The sequence below is a fragment of the Miniopterus schreibersii genome (genome assembly GCF_964146895.1).
Source record: "Miniopterus schreibersii genome assembly, chromosome: 6".
Lineage (NCBI taxonomy): Eukaryota > Metazoa > Chordata > Mammalia > Chiroptera > Miniopteridae > Miniopterus > Miniopterus schreibersii.
Window position 1 is genome coordinate 16,596,529 of NC_138107.1, and position 17,813 is coordinate 16,614,341.

A 17,813-nucleotide genomic window follows, 5' to 3' on the forward strand; every position below is an offset into this window, starting at 1 on the left:
TAGAAGATAAAGTCACCAAATATATATAAATTGCACCATCTTAAACCCTTTCAATAACTTCTCCTTGTACTTGGAATAAAATCCTGAATCCTTGCTGTGTCTAGCAGACCCTGAACTATAGACCCTTTGCCTGTACTAAACACCCCTTTTTCCACTTGCCCCCCACCGCGCAGACCAGCGGCATCCCCCTCTTCTTTATTTCCCACCTAATCAAGCGGTTCCCCTCCCTCGGCCTGGAACGCCTTCCCTAGCTCCGCGGATGCCTGGCTCCTCTTGTGCCAGCTCTCAGCTCAAATGTCACCACTTCAGGACGACCACGATCACCCTCCTCTCCCATTATTCTCTGACATTGCCCCTTGTTTGTTCACAAAACTTCACAGAAGTTGTAATTTGACGTGTATACATTTATTTGTTTTCTTATTGTTTGTCTTTTTTCTCTGGACTCTAAGGTCAAAGAAGAGAGGAACAATGAGTGGCTTGTTCTCTACAGGGCCCAGTGAAGTGGCTGTCAGAGACAAGGAATTCAATAAACACTTGTGGGGAGAAAGGTGGAAAGAAAAGGAATGACTGTAGGAAGGAAGAGAGAAAGCGTGATGGGGGGGCGGGGAGGAGGGAGGTGAGGGACAAAGAATGGCTGGAAGCGAGAGAGGGGAGGGAGGGGGAGTCTTTTAGACCCGCACCATCATTAGAAAGTAGGTGCTTACAGTGGGGAGCAGAAAGAAGAGGTAAGAAGAAAGCACCTAAAGTTTCCCTCCTTCCTGCCTCTCCCCCTACCCTGTGCCAGGTGCTTCATAAATCATTTCAGCTACTCACCTCTCACAGCCCTAGGGAAAGGGGTAAAAACTTCATTTTATTAATGAGAAAGAAGAGTCTCAGCAAAGTTAAGGGCCTTCTGAAGATTCCCCCAGCTGGTTCTGAGTGCGAGGGGCCCACCCAGGCCCCACGACTCCTAGTGTCATGCGGACCGTCAATCGCTTTTTGTTTAATTTTCGTGTTTTGTTCTTTTATTAAATGCTCTTTGAAATGAACCTGTTAGGAGCCACACTTGGACTGCAGGAGCAGGCTGGGTTTGCTGGCCAGTTTCAGTGCGAAGCAGAGGGGCTGTCCCTGTCCACTAGACGGTCGTCGCCCAGGGAAGCCAGGGTTGATTGATGGCTTTGATGAGGAAGGAGGGGTTCGTTTCCATGGCGAGAAACAACAAGACTTTGGCAGCTAAGGCTCCGTGCCAGTGCTGAGCTCCTCAGTTTTAAAGAAGACAGTAAGTATTTTTATATTTCTCTTGTCTTCAGATGTTTACTGCAGTCAGTGTAGGTCATTCATATTTATTACAGCTTATATTTACTGGTAATTTTTTTTTTTTACATTGACACACCTGTATCAGGAAGATAGAAATTCAAGTGCACTTAAATATACAGGGATTCATGTGAAGCGAAATTTGCGAAAGTTTGTAGTTAGTCATAGGCTACTGAATTGTATGTGTTTTCTATAAATACTTTTTGTTTTTATTATAAAGAAAACACCTAATTTATAGTATCATTCATGTTTCAAACAGCTTCTTTGAGACATAATTTACATACCATAAAATTCACCTGTTTAAAGCACCCAATTCAATAGTTTTTAATATATTAAAAATTGTAAAAGCATCACCCTCCACTATTTAATTTTAGAACTTCACCACCACAGAGAAATCCTGTGTTCCTTCTCAGTCATTTCCCACCCCGCCTCATTCCAGCCCTTGGCAACCAATCGTTTACATTCTGTCTCTATAGATTTGCCTATTCTGGGCATTTCACATAAATGGAATCATACAACATACAGTCTTTTGTGACTGGCCTCTTCCACTTGGCATGTTTTCAAGGTTCATCCATGTTGTAGCCTGTATCAGCCCTCACTTTTTTTATTGTTAAGTAATATTCCATTGTATGAATACCCCACATTTTATTTATGCATTCATCCATTCGTGGGCATTTGGATTGTTTGCACTTTAGGGCTATATGAATAATGCTGCTGTGGACATTTATGTACAAGCTTTTATGAGGACATATGTTTCATTTCTTTTAGGTATTTATCTAGGATTGGAATTACTGGTCGTATACAAAAATTCTATGTTTAACCTTTTGCAGAACTATCAAACTGCTTTCCAAAGTGGCTGCCCCATTTCATATTCCCACCACAGTGTATGAGAATTTTCCAACTTCTGTCCATCCCCACCAACGCTGGTTATTATTTGTTCTTTTTATTATAGTTATTCTAGTGGGTGTGGCGTGGTGTCTCACTGTGGTTTTGATTTGCATTGCCCTAGTGACTAATGCTGAGCTTTTCATGTGCTTATTGGCTATGCGCATATTTGTTTTGGAGAAACTTCTGTTTATATTCTTTGTCCATTTTTAACTGTTTTTTCATTGTTAAGTTGTAACAGCTTTTTATGTATTTTGGCTACAGATTTCTTATTGCAAATATCATTTGCAAATATTTTCTCCCATTCTGTGTACGGTTGCCTTATACTTTCCCAAAGGTATCGTTTACAGAACAAAAGTTTTTAATTTTAGCAAAATACAATTTATTTAATTTTTCCTTTTGTTGCTTATGCTCTTGATAGTGGTTCCTATCTCTGAACCACTGCCTAACCCATTGTGATGAAGGGTTACAGTTTTAGTTTTAGGCCATATATTTAGGTCTGTGATATATTTTAAATTAAGTTTTGTTTATGGCATGAGGAAGGAGACCAACTTCATTCTTTTGTATGTGGATATCCAATTGTGTCAGAACCACTAGAAACTATTTATTCCCCATTGAATTTTCCTGGCACCTTTGTTGAAAGTCAATTGACCTTAACTGGGCCCCTCAGTTCTATTCCATCGCCCTGTATGTCTCTTTATGCCCCACAGCATACTCTGTACCATAGTGTCCTGAATGCTGTATCTTTGTAGTAAGTTTAGAAATCAGGAAGTGTGAATCCTACTTCTTCTTTTTCAAGATTGCTTTGACGGTTCTGAGCTGCTTGCATTACCATGTGAATTTTTAGGATCGGCTCATCCATTTCTCTGCAAATAAATTTAGCTACCCATTGAGAACATCTTCTTAAATTACAATTTATCCATGGGAAGTTGTGGAATTTCCTTGGTATGAATTCGAATGTGGGACAAATGGGGTTAATATAAGTGTAAACCTGCTTATAGGTTTGTGCGAATGGGAAGCAATGAGGCTCCCACACGCTGATTCTAAAAATGGTTTGCCTTTCTGTGATACCTGCAGGGTAGAAACCATCTGGTACCTCTATTTACCATTTCATCTTACCATGGATCGAATGCTCCAGTGTAAGGGTTTTCTACTAAAACAAACAAGCCAAAAAGACAAACTTCTGTGCCATCTTCTGTTACCTAACATATGTGCTGAGCACCCTCTCCATGCAAAGAGGCCAGTCCTCGCCCTACGCGCTCGGAGATGCTGAACCACTTTGGGCTGAGGCCCAGGCACCTGTTGTTTACACCCGGCAGTGATTCAGCCGGACTGCCTCTACCTTACTTCAGGCCTCTCTGCTGCCTCGTAGCTAAAGAGACATTGCTTCTCAAAGTGTGGCCTGTGAACTAGTAGTTGCTGTGGGACTTGCTGCAAACGCAGGATCTCAGGCCCTATCCCAGTCCTACTGAATCAGGATCTGCATTTTAACATGATCCAAGATGCTTTATATTGACCAGAGCTTGGTCACTGTAATCTACAGGCCAAACCTGGTTCCCTCCCTGTTTTGTAGGTGCACGGTGGCCCCCTGTGGAGGTGGGCCTCACTGGGCATGCACTGTGAGCCTCACAGAGCGAGTTGAAGTCACTCTCTGTGCCAACATACCCCCCTCTGCTCCTGGCACTTGCCTCCTGAGCCACTGCGGTGCTGGCCACTGCCCAGGGCCCTGCTGGTCACCACCTACACTTTGGGCTCTCTGCTATTGGCAACTATGGGGCACTGAGAAGTGGAATCGTAGTCCAGTCCAGTTGCCTTGCCTCCTAACAGCTGTCAACTTGTGACAGTTGGGCTCCTGGAGGGGAGAGAGAGCATGCTGAGATGTGGGTGCCACTGGGGCAGAGTGGAACTGACCATCCCAAGGGCCGGGCCCTTCCCACTGGGGCAGGTTGCTCTTCGCCCTGAGAATGTCTCTGGTTGAGGGCTAGTGGTCACAAAGCATGCTCACCCACCACCACCACCCCTGCCTCCCCCAGGGTGGCCCATCCCTGATAAACAGAGCAGGAGTGTTTCTTCTTACATAACAGTCTTTTTTTAAATACATCTTTGTTGATTTCAGAGAGAGGAAGGGAGAGGGAGAGAGAGAGAAACATCAATGATGAGAGTCATTGATTAACTGCCTCCTGCATGCCCCCTACTGGGGATCAAGCCCACAACCCAGGCATGTGCCCTGACCAGGAATTGAACCACAATCTCCTGGATCGTAGGTTGATGCTCAACCGCTGAGCCACGCCCGGCCGGGCCATAACAGTCTTGATTTTGCCTCTTGGCCTACAAAGCCTAACAAATCTCCTATCCGGCCTTTTCCAAGAGTAGCTCATGGACCCTTGGTCCACACATTAAAGGTGGAGCTACTTGCACTTTGCAGAATGCGCGTGAGCTGGGACCCTCCACCAGTGTCAGTGCCCAGGATGACTCATTCATCCTCTCGGGACCCAGCTTAGGGCACTTCAGAGAGAAGTGCCTCTTACTTCCTAGTCTGGCAAATGGTCCTTTCCTTCTGTCCCCAGGAAATCACCGCCATCCTAATGCTTCGGGAGTTGCATGTGGATTTGGTCACTTCCCTCTCATCTGTCCCCCTCTGGGATGGTCCTCATGTCCACGCACATTAGACTCACCTGGAGGACCGACTCTAAGAGACTGCTCCTCCCACCTGAGTTTCTGACCCAGTGGGTCTGATTTAGGGCCAATCATTTGCTTTTCTAGAGTGTCCCAGGTGCTGCTGCTGGACCGCCATTTGTACGGTTGACTCTAACTTCTTGAGCTCTCACTTCAATGTTGAGATGGAAGAGGCATTTCTAATGGCCCCTTCTCAAGTGGCTCTTTTCTCATTCTTTTTTTTCTAGATCTCAGCCCCTTTTTTGTTGTATCAGTAATCCTCAAACTTTTTGGTCTCAGGACTCCTTTACACTCTTAAAAATTACTGAGAATCCCAGAGGGAGCTTTTTAAATGTGGATTATAGCTATTAATAATTACCCTATTAGAAATTAATACAGAGAAAATTGAAAAATGTGTATTAATTCACTTGCAAAAATCATGAGCCTAATAGACAATAATATAAATATTTTTATGAAATATAATTATTTTTTCTAAAACAAAAAATGTGAGAAGAATGGCATCATTTTACTTTTTTGTCAAACTTCTTTAACATGTGGCTTAATAGAAGACAGCTATATCCGCATACCTGCTTCTGCATTCAGTTTGTTCTGGCTGAAGTATGTAAAGAAAATCTGGTTTCACAAGTACATGACATCGGAAAAGGGAGGAGTGTTTTATACCCTTTTCCGATATTGTGAATATTTTTCTTTGATACTACACCCAAACTGGACAAGTGGTAGTTGGAAATGTTAGTTAGAATCCAAAATTATCTGTGTGCATTTCATAGTCTAAATTAAAATTTGTTAAACTAAAATCCACTGGCCTGTTTTGAATGGATCTCTTTACCCACGCATGATTTTGTACCATTTTACACTTGTCCTACAGAAAATACTGGTTCATGGAGTGATGCAGCTGTTCCAAATGTTGACATATTTCATTATTTGAAAATCCCTTTTACGAAGTCATGTAATCAAGGGTAAAAATTGGATAAAAACTAAACATTCTTACTGCTTTAGTTTCTTTACTGAAACTAGCTTTTTTTTCTTTTTCTTTTTAACTGCTCACTTGTGGTGGTAAAGGATACCATGACTGCTAGTCCAGTCTGGGCCGCTGCCCACTACGGCCTCTCTTCATGCTAAGGTGCCAGCAGTTGTTCTACACTTTGCTTGTGAACCATCAGGGCAATTGTCAGCGCAGTGTCCAAGGCCAATGACATTTTAATATTATAACAAAAGTAGTTTTGACCTCACGAATCTCCTGAAAGACTCCCAGGGATTCCTAAGCTCCTATAAACTAAGTTGGAGAACGGTTGGTTTATGTCTTTATGCTGAAAATAATTTTAGCCATGTTATCTGTATGCTTATATTTTGTCTGTCTCCTGAATTGATGGAGCAATCGTATTTAATTTCCACGGAGTGTATGTTCCGTATCCAGTATAACATAGTTTGTCACTGTATCCTCACCACAACCCTGGCAAATTATACCCATTCTACAGGTGAGGAGCATAAGGCACAGAATTTCACAATTAGCTCAGAGTCACACTACTAGCCTTGGAAGGTGGTTTGAGGCCAAATAACAAATGCCAGCTCATGGCTTTAGCCTGTAGTCCTGTAGGCTGAGGGGAGCCATTGATAGATTTGGGTGGGTGACTGGCATGCACTAGCCACAGTAGCTAAGATCTAAATATACACTCAGCAGAGCACACACATGAAGCAACCTTGGATGCAAATTTAGGATAAAGAATCCTCACTAGGAATGAAGGCTTGTAGAGAATTTCCTAAGTGGCATGTTTTTCCCACAGTTGTTTTTTGTCATGGAGTTGGCCAAAATGTCAGACATGACAAAGCTCCATCAAGCTGTGGCTGTAGGGGACTACAATTTAGTGAAAAAGATTTTGAAGAAAGGTCTCTGTGACCCAAACTATAAGGACGTGGACTGGAATGACCGAACCCCGCTTCACTGGGCTGCAATCAAAGGTGAGTGGGCAATGCTTAGGCAGAATCCATCCCTTTGAATCCATCATTCATGATGGTACCAGTAAGTAGTAGGAAGAACGTGTCTTTTTTTTTTTTAATCGTCACCCAAGGATTTTTGTTTGTTTATTTGATTGTTTGCTTATCTGTTTTAGAGAGAGGGGAAGGGAGAGAGAGACACTGACGCCACATGGAACATTTCTATTCTGGCACCACCATAACAAGTTATTTAATGTCTCTAGGCCTTAGTTTATTCATCTTCATAATGGGGACAATAATGCTGCCTTGGAGTCTTGTAGTAAGGATTCGGTGAGATGATGGGTGCACAGTGCCCAGCAATAGTCTGCTCTCAATTAATACTAGTCTTCTGCCCTCTTGACCTCTAATAGGACTGAAGCATCATTCCTGTAGTAGGACAGGCACTTTGTCTTGTTCATTGCCGTACCCCTATGCCTAACATGGCTTAGTTATAGAACTGGAGGAGTACAGAGGCAAACATTCAGCCAATGGGCTCGTCAAGGCCTTTCGCAATAGAGCACCATTGAGGAATGTTAAGTAAGAAAGTGTTACAGCCAACTTTGCTTTCCAAAACATTGTCTTGGCTCCTGTATGGAGAATGGGTTAGCAGGAAGCAAGGCCACTGCAGAAAACCAGTGGGGAGGATTTTGCAGAAATTTAAGTACAATGTCATGGTAGCAATACTAGAGCACCTCTAGCAAACACTTGCTATATGATGGGTACTATGCTATGTACTATAGATCTGTGATTTCATTTGTATTTCACAAGAACTCAGTGAGGTTAAGTGGTGATATCCTCAATTTACAAATGAGAAAACTGAGCCTTAGACATATGTTGTTTGTCTGGGTCCCATAGTTAGTAAGTGGTATTTATTGTCAGGTATGAACCCCCATCCATTTGGCTAGAAAGCCTGTGAAATTACTCTTTGCTAGCTATAATGTAATTGGGACTTTAAATATTTTTAATCGAGGTATAATGGACTTATAACATTATATCAGTTTCAGGTGTACAACATAATGATTTGATTTTTGTATATATTGTGAAATGATCACCACAATAGTCTAGTTAACATACATAGTTAAAAAAATTTTTCTTGTCATAACTTTTCCCATCTGTTCTCTTAGCAGCTTTCACGTAGGCAGCACAGTATTATTAACCATAGTCACCGTGGTGTGCATTACATCCCCATGACCTTTTATTTTATAACTGAAAGTTTGTACCTTTTGATCACCTTTATCCATATCACACACACACACACACCCTCTAGAACCCACCAATATAATCTGTTCTCTGTACCTGTGAGCTTGGTTTTTGTTATTTAGATTCCACATAAGAGTGAGATCATACTGTATCTGTCTTTCTCTGTCTGACCTATTTATGTCTTTCTCTGTCTGACTTAGCATAATGTCCTCAAGTCCATCCATGTTGTAGCAAAATATTTGTTTTTGAAGTCAGCCTCGAGACTACCAAAAGCAGGGGCCTTGCTGGTGCCAGCACAGGCAGGCGGAGAGTCACTTGGGAGAAAACGCCAGATTTCTAGGCAGGGCAGGGAGGGGAGTGTCTGGAAAGGAGTAGAGGGAATACTCAGAGGCCTCAGCCCCTGGTGAGAGCTTGGTTCCTGGGGGTAAAGGTGAGGCACCAGGCCTTCCTAAGGAGAGGAAAAAGAATAATGCTGGGAAGCTAGAGGAGCCTCAGAGGCCAATGTCTTTCCCTCTTGTGCTATCTAGACTAGCACTGGCCTCAGGCCGGCAGAGACATTTTCATCTTAACCTCCCCTTCTCCCATTTCTTCTTGGTGCATCTAAGGGCATATGGAGGTGATGAAGCTCCTCATACAGTATGGAGCCAGTCCCTGCCTGGTAACTGATGTGGGCTGGACCCCAGCTCATTTTGCAGCCGAGTTGGGCCACCTGAACGTGCTCAAAATGCTCCATGCACTGCACGCTGCCATTGACGCTCCCGACTTCTTTGGAGACACCCCGAAGAGGATCGCACAGATCTACGGGCAGAAAGCCTGTGTGGCGTTCCTGGAGAGGTAGGTTCCATTTATTTCCCACCACAGGAAGGGCAGAGAAACAGGGGCCTGTAGTCAAGGTCTTTGCTGGCTCAGTGATCTCAGGTCCGTGAAAACGAAATGAGGAAATCCAGGCAACTGCTGTTCGAGTTTTCATTAATTTTTCACTGAAGTGACTAAGTTGGTGTGGAAATTACAGTGTGTTCGATTATGTAAAATCTACTCTTTTTAAATTATACAAAATTATAATTTTTATAATTATACATTATTATAATTTTAATACCATAACATGTAATTATTATAATTATTGTTTTAGATTATATAAAAATGATCTCAGATAAGAGAGGTGGGACACCAAGTTTGAAAATGGGGCACGGTGTAAGGTTTATCATTGTGCTGAATCAGCGCTCATCCAAGTCATCAGGGAGTCTTGTTGCTAAATCAATGGCCTCTTCTCAGTTCACGTCTAACCTCCACTAAGTTGATGTCTCATATTCTTCAAACTCTTCACTCTTGCTTCATCTGATGCCACTCTCTTCTAATTCTCCTTCTACCTACTTGACTATTTCTTCTCATAATTTTGTCCAACCTTTTATTTTCACATGCTTTTTTTATGCTGAAATTCCTCAGGGCCCTGTCCTTGGCTCCCCTCCACTGACTTTCTCTGAGTAATCTCAAGCCCTCCCCGGTGGCCAATGGGTGGCTGAGCAGGAAAGACACCCCAGAATAACTGAAGCGGGGGAGGAGGGGTTCCTCCAAATAGCCGATAGTACCATTACCAAGAAAGCTGGGCACAGTGCTGAGCAGGCAAAAAGCACATCATGTGTCAGTCATCTCTGCTTACCATCTCCCACGAGGAACTTCCCTCCGACAGTCATGGGGTTTAGACAGAAGGAATTTGGGTAAGGAGGTATTGATCTGGACCTTGAAAGATGGCTAAGACCTGGCTAATGAAGGAGGGCGAAAGATTCTTGATCGGGAGGAAAGACATCAAGTTGGAAGTGTGCGTGGGTTGTGTGTATATGTGAGGAGGTGGAAGACAGTGGAGAAGTGAGAGGCCTGGCTCGGTAGGATGTCACACCGGAGAGAAGCGTAGGATAAGGTCGGGTGGACGAGTGGGTGGCCATAGTGAGCCAGCTGGGCGAGCACATGAGTGTGAGCTCCTTAGGAGACTGATCAGCAGTCACTCCCGTAGTGGAAGAGGCGGCGGTGGTTGCACAGAGGATTGGAGGCACTTAGACTCTAGGCAAGGAGATGGCTTAAGGAATTTCTTAAAAATGCATATTGCAAGCAGGTGAGCTCCTAGAGGAGGCTGACGGAGAGAAAGGATGTAAGAGCTTTCAAAGAAGCCTAGGCAGTTTTGGACAATTTTCTGAACACTTTAGGGGGCCTAGCGTGGCAATTCAACTTCCCATCCATCCTCGCCGAGTGAGTACATCTCTCATTCGGCAAATACTTTGGAGCCCTACTGTGTGCATGGCGTTGAGCTAGATACTAAAAAGCATAGAAAGAGAAATCAGACATAGTACTGGGACTTTAAGAGTTTCCCTGTCTGGGAGAGGAGATAACTTATTTACATAAACAACAGCAATACAAGACACGGGTCCGAAGAGCAGGGCAGAGGAGGGACACTGACTGTTGAGAGGACACAGTGTATGTGGTCTGATTATGCAGAGGTCACTCCAGCTGGTTGGGAGACTGGGGACTGAAGGGCAAGCCGATTTGCTATCCTCTGAATGAGCTGTGCTTTGCATAATGCTTTGCACGTAGAACACTGTTCGCCCTGCCTGTACCACCATCTTCCCTCTCAGACTCCATTGAGCTCATGATGGCTCAGATTTTATCTCTGTGAAGCCGCTTTTACCAAAATCTTTAAGCAAGTCACACACTCACCTTTGGCCTCATATTCAAAATGGTACATATGTGTACTTCCCACTGTCCGTGTGTGTATGGCAATCTATTCATCTGCCTGCCTCTCATCTCTCTCTCTCTCTCTCTCTATCTATCATCTATCTATCTATCTATCTATCTATCTATCTATCTATCTATCTATCTATCTATCATCATCTATCATCTATCATCTATCTACCTACCTATCATCTGTAACTATTCTTTACGTGAATCAATCCACACATACAGTACATATGCAATTATGAGTCTAATATTTTTATTTTCTTCCTTATATGTTTCTGTACTTTTAAACTTTTTACAGTGAACAAACATGGCTTTCATAATTAGGGAAAAATAAAATTACAAGTAAATTAAGGGAAACAGCCTTGTAATAATATGCTGTTGCTATATAAACGTGAGCACTTTAAGAAGTAGCAGCGCCTTTTTCAAGCTCAGTGCCCAACTGTCGGATTCTGTTAACATCTCACCCTGGTGCCTTGGTTTTCTCCACCTCCAAGTAGTTTCTTTAGCATCCAAGATCTCCCTAAGTGTACACGTGGAAATGCTTGACCTTGGCCTCCTTCCCTTGGAGAGGCGTGGGCCTCTGAGGTGCCCGGGCTGTGTGCAGAGGGCGGGAAGACAGGCCCATTTCAGATCCTGGCCAGGCTCTCCTGCGCGCTCCCTGAGAGCCACTGTCTCCCCCTCTCCCAGGGCCGAGCCCGAGTGCCGGGACCACCGCCACACCACCAGGCAGACGGGGCTGCTGCTGGATCAGAGGGACCCAGACTGGGATGCCAAGAAGAGGGAGATGGAGCTGTCTCTTCCTTCCTCAAATCAAATCGCTGATAAGAAAAAGCAGAAGAACCGTCGAGGCCCCGCCAGGCTCAGCAATAACAAGGAGAGGAGGGTGTAAGAAGGTCTGGGCCAAGGGGACTGGAACCTGTTTTCTGGTGGGAGACTCGCTGGCACCAGGCGAGAGGTTGTCAGGCGTGTGTTGTCTTTAGCAGATTTTACTCATAGGACATTATCCAGGTGGCTCCTACTGGTAGCTCAGGACCTGTCATTCGACCTGGAAGGCTTGTCCTGATGCTCTCCACACGGACTGCTGTCTCCTTGCTGATAATACCTGCTGGCCACAGAATTACTAAAAAAAAAAAATCTCACAAATCACCAAAATGTTGTTCAGTCAATCTATGAAAAATTTATTTGTTGCCACATAGGCTAAGCGAAGAGGTGAACGAACATATCTTGCAGTTTCCAGCTATTTTTGTTGTGGGTAGAGGCCCACCAGCTCAGTGTGGCAGTGTCACTGATGGTCGCCTGCACAGGTGCCCAGGGGGAACAGTCTGGGCAATAGACTAGCTCAGTGGGACAGACATACCTGAAGACCCTGACGTGAATTAACCTTATCCTATGTAACTCATGAGAGAGAGTATAAAATAATGCAACATGATTACTACTCTGCTTATTTAACTGTACATTTTAGGAAGTCTAATATAGATTAGGTATTTCCAGTGAAAATATTGCATACAAGTTGAGATGTGCTGTAAATGTAAAATACATATCAGATTTTTGAAGACAGTACAAAAATGTAAAGTAGATCATTAATACTATTTAATATTGATTACATGTTGAAGGGATAATATTTTGGATATTGGGTTAAATAAAAGATATTAACATGAACTTACATCTTTCCTTTCACTTAAAAAAAAAGTGCTACTAAAATGTTTAAGATTATGTATGCAGCTTGCTTTTTTTTTTTTTTTTTGCTTTTTCTTTAACCTATCAGACAGCACTGCCATAGAAACTAAAAAATATTTACATCAGGCAACTGGCCTGGTGCACTTTAATTGGCTACCCCACATTCTAGGTTTACTAATTTCTCTGTCTAAAACAATTATTTTGGGGCACCTAACATTTTTATTACACATTCCTCAATTAATGCTTCTGTTAATATCAGTTAGGTTTGAATTTTCTGAAATGAATAAATGCTTGAACTTCGTATAGGAAAGTGGTATGGCTAGGAGGATAGCTTTCCAGTATTCACCCGTCCCCTTTCTCTATGCCCTGTGATTCCCAGGGGGTGGTTCCTGCTTGCCGTGTTTGTACTGGCCCCCAACCAGGACCAACAATAGAAGACACCTGACTCAAGCTGGACCAATATGACTCTCCTGGAAACTTGAAAGAGTCTTTATGAGAAGATGGATCAGTAGCATATAACCTCAGAAGTATGAAGTGGCCGATTCTACAACAGGACTGAGGAAGTAGAGACGCGTTCTTCAGAGAGGAAGAGAAGACTGAGGGCAAAGATGGAGAGATAGAGATAGAGAACAACTTTCTAGTTTCTACTTTTGGTTTCTTAGGAAATCTGTGAAATACTACTTTCATAATACTATTTCCCCTTTTGATTCCCTGCCCCTCCATTGCAACCAGTCTTTTCTAATAAGTGCAGTTTTAAGATCATGGGCTTATGAGTCAGGGTGATTTAAGGTTGTGTCTTCTTCAATAAAATAGGCAAAATAATCTTTACCTCCTGGGGTTGCTGTGAGGATGAGCTGGGAGGGCTGTGTAAAATGCTGGCGTTGCCCCTCTGTAACTGGCCTGAGTAATGGCTATTGCATCACTATAGAAATGAGCTAACTTTTTCACTGGGAATCCTAAGAGGGCCCAGGAATAATTGCTTTTACTAATCAAGTGAGGCTCTCCATGTTCAGCCTATAAATAACCCCTGCCTCGTTTTCTGACATGGATAATTGCCTGTCTTCCATTGACCGTCAGACTTGGACTAAACTGAAATAAGAGTTCTCAGAGGTCTCTACTGTGTCCATAACCCCGTGGTCTCCCAGTGTCCTCACTGAGCCCTCCTTTCATTCATGTTTGCATTGAAGCATTAAGAGAAGGAATATATTTAACCTCCCATGAGTTTGGGTGTAATAAATGAGACCAACAGCAAGAGGACACTAAAATCACGTTCTTGTTTGAAGAACCTGTTGCAGTGTAGAGTCTGTACTAAGCCCTTTACAATATATGTATTATATCTAATCTTCATGACACACCTAAGAGGCAGGTATGATAATCTCCAGTTGACATCACTGAATCCTGAAAGGTGAGTGACTTGCCCTAGGCCTCCTGGCTGATGCCTGCACAGCCTTGAAAGTCTGCCTGGATTGGATGGAGCTCTAGTTCTTTTGGCTGTAGGAATTTGGGTGGGGTGCTTAATTTCTCTGCTTTTCCCATCTGTAAGTTGGGGAGAACACCAGTGCCTATGCCATAGGGTTGTGGTGAGAACTAACTAAATGAGATAATGCATGTCGAGCATTTAGTGCAATGCCCTCTACATGGTAACATCAGTTGTTGGGATGGTTATTGTTTTCACAGCCTTCATCGTCTTAGATAGGTAACAAAGAAGAATCGCTGACTAGCAAGCATTAGCATCAGTCCACAGGGGGAACTGGGGGAAAGTGTTCTCTCTAAGCCCATCAAAGCTATGAAGGAAAATATCCACCTGTTTTCTGGCCCCTGAGGTTAAGATCTGAACCAAGTAGCCTCAAGACTGAGATTACTTCACAATGACCATGGGCTCACTCCTCAGAAGGTACACAGGTAATAACAGATGGACTTCACTTGTCCCACCCTCACTCCGAGGTGATACCCAGTCCACCTCAGTGATGCCTGTGCGAGGATTTGCAACCTTGGCAGGGTCTGGTATTTGGTGTATTCATCTGCTCTCTCCCACCCTCATAGGCAAGGAGGAATTAGCTGTTTATGTGACCGTGTAGGAAGCAGGAGCAGCATCATGATATAAAGAGGACAGTGGAGAGGAGAGAAGCCATCCGAGGCTTGACTCATCAGGGAACTGGCTATGTGACTGTGGGCCATGCTTCTAGGACAGGGTCCCTTCCCTGTAAAACCCCAGGGTAGAACTGGATCTCCAAGGTCACATCCGATGTGTGTAAATGAAGGTTCCACAGGGCTCTTCTGAGCAATTAAACAGTGTTTTATTTTTATATGATCTGCAAATGAAAGAACATAGCCTTTGGCCTGAACCGAAGACACTCTCTGAGGCGGAAAGAGTAAGGCAAGTGTTTTAAAAGCAAGAGTCAAAGGATAGGTTGCTAGGGAAACAAGAACATAAACTTACATCAGTCATTTTCTGATGAGGGGCAACTGGACTTTCAAGGGCCGGCTGACTCAGTGGTCAGCAAGTGGGGTTGGGAGATAACAATGGGTAGTTTGGGCTGACTCCTGGGCAGCAGGTAGAGTCACGGGATATGGCCAACATGCTGATATATATGAGAGTCTGAGACCCTTAGGCCTAGGCTGTCTAAGAAACCAGAATAAAGTAGGCTATTGTCCCTCCCTTGTCAATGTAAGAAAACATTCAAACTTGTAGAGAATTTTTGAGTTTGAGTAAAACTGATGACAATTGCGGGGAAACAAAATCTCAACAGATTGAGAAAATGCTTCGGAGAATGGCAGTTTTGCAGCTTACTTTATACATTAGAATAAAAGGAGACGTAAGGAGGGCTGCATGAACTCCTTTGGTTGTAGAGTAAGGGGGCAGGAGAAAGCAAAGTGGGGAAGTCTCTGAGACTGGATAAAAAGCAAAACTGAGAAAGAAACAAGTACTTCTTTTACATTGGTGGGTACAAGGTAATTAATTAACACTTGCAGCACATGGAGATGGTATTCCTGCAACAACATAACAACAAGGGTAACTGTGCAGGGCGCCAGGTGGGTGTTTGAAATATTGGGGGACCACTTTGTAAAGTATATGATTGTCTAACCACTATGCTGTACACTTTAAACTAATGCAAAATAATATTGAATGTAAACTGTAATTGGAGGGGAAAAAGATAACAATGAAGGGCTCTCTGTGATCTCCCGCTCTGGTGCCTGCGGTTGTGCCCTGAGGGGTCTGGAAAAGGTGATGACTCTGACATTTCAAAGGTCTGTTATCTTAAGTGCAAAAAGACAATCGGCAGGCTCACTTAAGGTAAAGATTGACCTTTGCAAAGGAACCTACAGGCCTAGGACATGACTACCCTCCATGATCTGCTTTTAGTGAGGAATTAGGAATTTCATGCTCAGACAATCCTATGTGGTTACATTGACCTCTCTGAATTTGTAAGGCTACCATGGAGGCCTCCCTTGAGCTTTCAGATTTAGTAGGTGGCTCCATTTTGGTCCACACCCTGATGAATTTACACCAGGCATCTGATCTGGATATTTAAATTAAAATTTTTACATTTGTTAGAATCAATGATTTTGAACTATACAAAGCCTTGAACTAATCAAGGAAATGACAAGCAATTCCTTTTCTTTATCTCCAGGAAAGCTCTAAAGCAAGCAGAGTCTTCCCTCCTTCCCTCTCTCCCTCTTTCCTTCCTTTCTTTTTGCCATTCTTCAAATGTTTATAGACCCTTTATTTTGGGGCTAGCACTGTGCTTGGTTCTGAGAATCAAAAGATGAGTAAGAGGGATGGAGAGAGCCCATGTACCAGATTATCTCATTGGTGTTGACCAGAAAATCCTAGACTGATTGATTAAGATTATGTTTCTGGGAGAGGCTGAAACAACAAGTAGGTCAGGTATTGAATCTAGGTTTAGTATCATGGGATTTACACAAGTGATGCAATTTTGAGCCTGTGGTTTCCTCTTTAACACCTCACAGTCCTCAGAAGGCATCAGCTCTGCTGACACCTGGATTTCAGACTTCAACCCTCCAGAACTGTGAAACCATATGTCTCTGTTGTTATAGCTACCCAGTTCCTGGTACTTTGTTATGGGAGCTCCTGCAAGCTCTGAAAACTAATACAGAAGTCTTTTAGATGACAGCATTTGTGATAGTTAATTCTGTGTGTCTACTTGACTGGATTAAGGGATGCCTGGATATCTGGCTACACGTTATTTCCGGGTCTCTCTGGAGGGTGCTTCTGAATGAGATTAGCATTTGAATCAGAGGACTCAGGAAAGCAGATTGCCCTCCCCAACGTAAGTGGGCATCATCCAGTTCACCGAGGGCCTGAATAGAACAAAAGGTACAGGAAGGAGGAAGTTACCCTTTTTTCCTTCCTGACTGCTTGCTTGAGCTGATGTGGCAGGCAGTTAGATGGACATGAGCAGAACAAGGACGATGGGCCAGGTACAGAAGGTCACCAGGGTGGAAAGCCCCGGGTGCCTAGCAACGAATAATTGTAGGATGAGATCTCATCCACAGGGTGACCTTTCCTCCCTTAGCATATCTCTGGTCATTCAGTTTGGGCCTCTTGATCTTTCATATCACTGGTCATTCCGTTTAGACCCCCTGACCCTTCCTCCTTAGAGATAACATCTAGGCCTCAGTTGTATTTCAGCTCCAGGCCCAGAAAAGCAGCAAACACAGACAAGCAATGCCACTGCTGACCTCAGGACCAGTTGCATTGACTAATGACCCGCTGCCCTGGTGCTGGTCAATTAATCAGTGGAAGCCATGGCCCTGAAAGGACACTGGAAAGGTGCTGAATATTCTATTGAGATATTCCCCTGGGACCGCCCCTAAAATCTCCACCCTTAAAACCCTTAGGATGGAGGATCCAGCTCTCTCCTTCCTGGGAGTACGTCTTAGCCTTTCCTCTCTCCTTCCACCTCCCCACCCTCCCAGGCACATTACCTTGACCTTCCTCAGTTCTAAGCTCCAAGGGCCCTTTCTTTGCCTCTATAACTTGTTTCCTAAGCCCATTTCTTCTACAAATTACTTTTTCTACCTCTGTGATTTTCTAAATAAATGTTCTCTTATAGTCTGAGTCTTGGCCCTGAATTCTTTTCTAGCCAGAACTCAAGTACTGAGGTTGCTGAACCCAGGTCAGGTCTGACCTCACCAGTCTAACACCTGGTGATGTTCTTGCCACCACCAACACTGAGACATCAGTTTTCTGCTGCCCTTGATCTGGTATTTACCTCTTCTACTCCCCTGGTTCTCAGGCCTTTGGACTTGGACTAGAATTACACCACCAGCCTTCCTGGGTCTCCAGTCTGCTGAAGGCAGATTGTGTCCTCTGTAATCGCATGAACCAACTCCCTATAACAAATCTAATAACAAATCTC

The 17,813-nt window shown here is 43.6% G+C and overlaps 1 protein-coding gene across 4 annotated transcripts; it reads left to right on the forward strand.

Annotated features, from left to right (window-relative positions):
- Positions 1 to 1,178: 1,178 nt before the first annotated feature.
- Positions 1,179 to 17,511, forward strand: ANKRD66 (ankyrin repeat domain 66). 4 transcript variants are annotated; one of them, XM_081140801.1, is made up of 5 exons: positions 1,179 to 1,258; positions 6,636 to 6,810; positions 8,631 to 8,859; positions 11,440 to 11,637; positions 12,809 to 16,560. In XM_081140801.1, exons 2-5 carry the CDS (start codon positions 6,648 to 6,650, stop codon positions 12,861 to 12,863), a joined length of 645 nt encoding a protein of 214 aa, XP_080996927.1. In that variant the 5' UTR covers positions 1,179 to 1,258; positions 6,636 to 6,647; the 3' UTR covers positions 12,864 to 16,560. The 4 variants fall into 4 exon arrangements, with proteins under 4 accessions (XP_080996927.1, XP_080996928.1, XP_080996930.1 ...); XM_081140802.1 differs by having other exon boundaries at positions 1,185 to 1,258; positions 11,440 to 11,645; positions 12,809 to 17,511; XM_081140804.1 differs by having other exon boundaries at positions 1,190 to 1,258; positions 8,709 to 8,859; positions 11,440 to 11,645; positions 12,809 to 13,256.
- Positions 17,512 to 17,813: the final 302 nt, after the last annotated feature.

What these genes read in the sequence shown, in the direction of transcription:
- ANKRD66 (XM_081140801.1), top strand. Translation starts at nt 6,648, where the DNA reads ATGGAGTTGGCCAAAATGTCAGACATGACAAAGCTCCATCAAGCTGTG. An exon ending in TCACTGGGCTGCAATCAAAG is followed by an intron (nt 6,811 to 8,630) that starts GTGAGTGGGCAA and finishes GGTGCATCTAAG; the next exon opens with GGCATATGGAGGTGATGAAG. An exon ending in AATAACAAGGAGAGGAGGGT is followed by an intron (nt 11,638 to 12,808) that starts GTAAGAAGGTCT and finishes TGTGATTCCCAG; the next exon opens with GGGGTGGTTCCTGCTTGCCG.